The sequence below is a fragment of the Frankliniella occidentalis genome, unplaced genomic scaffold (genome assembly GCF_000697945.3).
Source record: "Frankliniella occidentalis isolate FOCC.00 unplaced genomic scaffold, Focc_3.1 Scaffold141, whole genome shotgun sequence".
Taxonomy (NCBI): Eukaryota; Metazoa; Arthropoda; class Insecta; order Thysanoptera; family Thripidae; genus Frankliniella; species Frankliniella occidentalis.
Window position 1 is genome coordinate 26,497 of NW_026267268.1, and position 5,257 is coordinate 31,753.

General features: G+C 52.0%; 1 protein-coding gene across 2 annotated transcripts in view; it reads right to left on the reverse strand.

Moving 5' to 3' along the window:
• Window positions 1-441: 441 nt before the first annotated feature.
• LOC113213894 (uncharacterized) overlaps window positions 442-5,257 on the reverse strand; it is a 120,544-nt gene continuing 115,728 nt past the window's right edge. For both annotated transcript variants that reach the window (XM_052270844.1, XM_052270845.1), the window contains one exon: window positions 442-698. In XM_052270844.1, the coding sequence (XP_052126804.1) occupies window positions 473-698 (226 nt within the window). In that variant the 3' untranslated portion in view covers window positions 442-472. The remainder of the gene's footprint in view (window positions 699-5,257) is intronic.

Sequence of the window (5,257 nt, forward strand, 5' to 3'; positions counted from 1 at the left end):
CGGGTGAGGTGGGGGGTGGTGAGGTGGGGTTGTGGCGTGGCGGCGAGATGATGCGGAAGCGGCGGCCGAGGAGGAGCAGCACGGTTATATTGGCCATGTCGAGCCTGTCGGGCCGTCATGCCGCGCGCGGGAGGGAGGCAGCCGAGGCTGTCACACGAGTGTCACGCGCGTCGCAGCAATCGTCACACGACATGTCGTCTACGTGTCGGTCACGACTCGGTCACAGGCGGTCACAGGAGGGGTTTCGGGAAAGCTTGTAGGCTAAATGGCTTCCATTTTCTTTCCGAATATTGCATCTTTTTCTTATTGTGCCTACTTTCGTTTTCTACTCGGTAAAAAGCTGCATCTGATTTTTTGAGGTAAAGGAGGTGAAAGCTTTGAGGACCTCTTTTAGTTTAAGGAATACGCCTCGGATTATAAGTTAAATTTCCACATTTTTTTTAAAAGGAGGTTCCGTCAAAATCCGTTTTACTCATACGAGTTCCCTTTTTTCCAAAAAAATAAACAATAAAAAACACGTTTTACAGCGTAACACGAATCGCGTCCTTACCGCCTTGACGGCCAGGTCCGTCTCCATGATGATGCCCTCGTCCGTGGGCTCCTGCTGGTAGTAGTGGCTGAAGGGCGCGCCCGGCAGCACGCACGTCTCCACGTGGCCCTTGTTGTAGCGCAACAGGTACGCCGTCCAGCACACGTACCTGCAAACGACAGTCGAGACCATCATAACTGTGAACGTTGAAGACGACAGGTCACTCAAGGTCTCGAGGTTATGGGGGGTGGGGGGTGGGAGGGGGGAAGTGATACGGTGGGAAAGGGAGTAACGCAAAAGCGGTGTATGAGCCGAGCCCGATATACCACATCCACGGGGACGGCAACCACACTCACGTGTGCCATTCCCTGCCCCCTCCCCCCTCTACCCAAAGAGGGAGAGAGAACTCACTGGAGACGCTCCTAACCGCACGGACCGCTGAAGACGATGCTCTCGAACACGAATATGCGAAAGGTCGAGCTTGCCTGAGGGCGGCCTGAATGCGAGAGTTCAAGGTGGTTCAACCAAAGGGGTAGAGGGGAGATGGCCAGCGTAGCAAGTCCGTAGCGGTGCAAAGGGTCAAAGATTCGCCCTTCTCTCTCTCTCGCACTCGATTGAGCACGACGGCCAAAAGGACCCCCCCACTCTCTCTTTCTCTCTCTCTCCCACTCTCTCTCTCTCTCTCTCTCTCTTTCTCTCTCTCTCTTTCTCTCTCTCTCTCTCTCTCTCTCTCTGACCCCTTAGCTCCGCCCTCTTCTGCGCGACCCACGTTGAAAGGTGATGAGCCCATTGTGTACCCTTCCCCTCCCCCTCCCCCCTGCCAACATGACCGCACTACAGGCAACTGCTGACACGAGAAGACACTAACAAGGGAGAGCCCAGAGCCGACCCAGAGCCCAGCTTCGCTCAAAAGGTCCATATACGCAGAATGTAACTAATACCAGAGCAGAAGACCATTGTACAACTCTTCTTTGTAATTTCACTTTCAGTTGTAAACACAGAAAATATAATCAAGGGGATATTACAGAAGGAGGAAAGCGATGAAAGGAATATGAAAACAACGATAAGAATGTTGAAGCTGGAACATGTCATAAATTAGCGCAGAAAGAGGGGTGATTAATTATTTGAAATATTATTTTTCACTGCCTTTTGTGACACAAAATGTGCGGCTATATGAGAAACATATCACCTCCTAAAACACACACCTGTAACACCCTTTCAATTACAAACTTTGGGGAAGCAGCAGCAGCAGCCGAGAGACGAGGGGGAGAAACAGCAGAGCAACACTAGAAAAGCGGAGCCTGCAGGCAACACACGTGTACGGCTGTTTCTTTATCAAACTTTACACTCCCTGGCGCTGCGAAGCGAGTTGGCTGAGCTGGCGGCGGAGGGACCACAGGGACGAGGTCGACTCGAGGTCGCCATGCTACCCTTCTCTCCCTCCTTCACCACGCGTGCACACACACACACACATGTGAGAGACAGAGAGGCAAGCCTCCCCAATTAAAACCTTACTGCGGTTCTCGAAATATGGCATCACATGAGTCTTCTCTATTCCAGCTCTCGTCTGCTGCTCTCCTCCCCCACGGGAATGCGAATCTCGAAGCGAAGTGCGAGCTGCTGGCTCGCACACTGTCAAATAAATTAACGCGCGCAGACAGGGGGGAGTTGGTCACCGAATCAGCAGCGCCTGGATATGTACTTTCGACGAGAAAGGTATAGGAAGTCTCTTCAAGGAGAGGAAAAAGTACCACATTGGAGGAGTTTTCATCAAACTAGAAGAGTTCCTCAAAGTTTTCGCCTTTTATGAAAATAAATAAATAAATGGTCAGACGTTGTTTTAACCGTGTACCGAGGTGAAAACTAAGTAAAAAACTTACACTTTGGTGTGCGCGTCATAACCTTCAGAGACCGTCGTCGGCTCTGCTCTGCTGCTAATACGCGAGTCCCCGCTCCACAAAAACTTTCCTTCAAACTCTTAAAACCGCATTATTTTGCACAACTGCTTTTTCTTTTTTGTTATTCCTTTTCGACAGTGTAGCAGAGCGTGTTGTATATTATCTGCTAGGCGTGTGCTGGCCGTCCTCCGCCTCGTCCTCCACTCTGCCATCGCTGCTCGGACGCCTTCATGACCCTCTCAATCATCGCGACGGGAGGGGAGCAATCTGTCCACACGTACACGCACGCACACAAAGAGTGACCATATGATGCTACCCCGCACAGAAAAACAGAATTATAACATACGACGTACACCGAGGACCACAACAGCTCGAAATACGAGGACAATTTAGCGAAAACAAAAGTTATTATACACCTCGCGACACCGTGAAAAGTATCCTCGTAAATTTTCGTTATAATTTGTAATTTACGATTTACAAAACATGCTGTAATTTTACGACAGCATAGCCTTGCTCATCAATGAATTTCAAGTCGATACGTACAGCTTGTTATTTTACAACTTTACAAACTGTAGTATTACAACCCCATGAACATGTTTCACGTAAATCTTACATTATTATTTTACACAAAGCATATATTTTTTGTATTTCACTCTAAAATAACGATTTTACAAGTTTCTTTTTGACAGGGCTCCCCCGTTATCCGTAGAAAGGCTCCATCCGGGAGGGGCCCTTTATCCCCCGCTCTCCTAGGAATCCTGGACGGCGCGCTCGCCCCGCTGGCTCCACGGGGGCTCCGGCCGGGCGCGCGGCGGGGGCACTGATCCGCACAACAACGACCAGCTTCCCCTCCCCTGCCCTCCCTCCCCTCCCTCCAAATACCCTGAGAGCGCGGCGTGCCGGGGTGAGAATACTGCAAACGACTACAAGACCTGCGCACTGCGCAGACTGCCGAGAGAACTACGCGATCAGCCGAGCCGCGGCGGAGCGCGGAGGCGCGACAGACAATCGGAATTATTTTTTTTATCAGCGAGGGACGAGTATGGAGGAATAAAGAGATGTGATATGTTGTATAGAGGGAGCGAGGGCGACCCCCAAGAGACGAGAAAGAGAGAGAGAGAGGGGGGGGGGGGCAGTCGCAGACGACTCTTGACAGAGGGACTTTGGGGGAGGCGGCTTACATGCGCCCATGCGCCACATTCTCTGCAGCGTGGCGAGGCGGGGCTCGTCCGAGGAGAGGGTTACAACGGCTCACGCCAGCTGCAGCGCACGCCACCCCAACCCTAACAGAGATACACATTTTGCCACTACATCAAATCCCCCCCCCCCCACTTTGCGCTCGCCGGTCGTTGTCTCCCGCCGCACTCCCTCAATGTCGACCGCGGCTTTCTCCCGCGATCAGAGCGGTTGCACGCGAAGCCCCGGCGCGCTTTTATGAAAATAAGAGAGAGCGGCAAGCCCGTTATTTATTTAACGAGATTTATGCCGAGTCGCGCTCATGTCGCACGGCCTAGAGAGCCCCATCTCTACCCCCTCTCGCCTCTCTCCCTCTCTGAAATGTGTTTGTCCATCATTTATGGAAACGACTGGGACAAGCACAAATTAACGCTGCCCCTGTGCGGCCGGCAACCCCAGCTCGGCTCTGCGCGCCCCTCGGGGCCCGGCGCAGCCTCCCTGGTCCAGCGCCAACGCGAGCGCCAGCCTCCCCCGAGTGTAGATAATGTGTGGCCTGAGCAGCGCAGATAGAGGCGCTGGATGGGACGAAAACCGAAATATAAAGAGAAATTTACTATTATGGAACGCCGCACGATGAGCTCAATTGGATTTTTGAAAGGGATCACCCTGAAAGTACCTCCATGGCTCTGCAAGCTCTTGTAGCGCCTTGTAGGTAGGCAATAATATGCCTGTAGCGCATGAGTGTACTGCGGGCTGGCCTACCCTAAGCCCCGCAGGCGTCAAGCACCCTGTAAATTGACTAACAAAGAATCCGAAGAAAAATAACGTACTTTATAGAGAAGCTTTCAATTTGCTCATTTCGGGGTCTGCGCACAATAATTTATACAATACCAATTCAAATACACTCTCAGAGAGATGAGATAACCGCAGAGCAGCGTACACGAGAACAGTCTTATTCCTACTTCACCATAGGAAGGTAAGCACTGCATAAACGAGCGCGATGCAGAGATAGAGGCATAAAGAATGGATGCGATACTGTGCATTGCTATTGGCGCCTCGCCATATCGAGCTGCGAATGAGTTTTGAGGGAGGGGGAAGGGGGAGAGCGAGCAGCCATACTGCAGCCAGGGCGCAAGTGGAATGAGAATTTTGAATTCGTTTATTAAACGTCCAGAAAGGGAGAGGAGGGGGGCGCTGATACACTTATAGTACCATGCAAAGATTTCTTCGCAAAGCGAAGGATTTCTTTCGCATTGCAAAGGATTTGTTTCCACTGCGAAGGATTGTTTTCTTCAGAGTGGTGGGGGAGACGGGAGACAAAAGAATAGGAGCAGTGACGATTGGGGAGAGGAGGGAAGCACGGGGTGGGGAGGGGAGAAGGCGTTGTCGAGTGAAAAAGGAAAGAGACACGACGGGGTGGAAAAATAAATGAAGCAATGCGAAGGAAAAATGGAGGCACTCAGACGATTAAGGAGGCGGGGCTGCGGGGGCTGACCAGCGCGGTGTGCGGCCGGGCGGCGCGCGGCAGGCAGTTGTAATCATTCGCTCAAAGGGAACAAGCACCGTGACAAAGCTGTGTTTCTTCTTTTCGCGTGCTGCTCGAGGGGAATGGAGGGAATGGAGTGGGCGAGACGGGGGGGATAAAGGGTGGGGG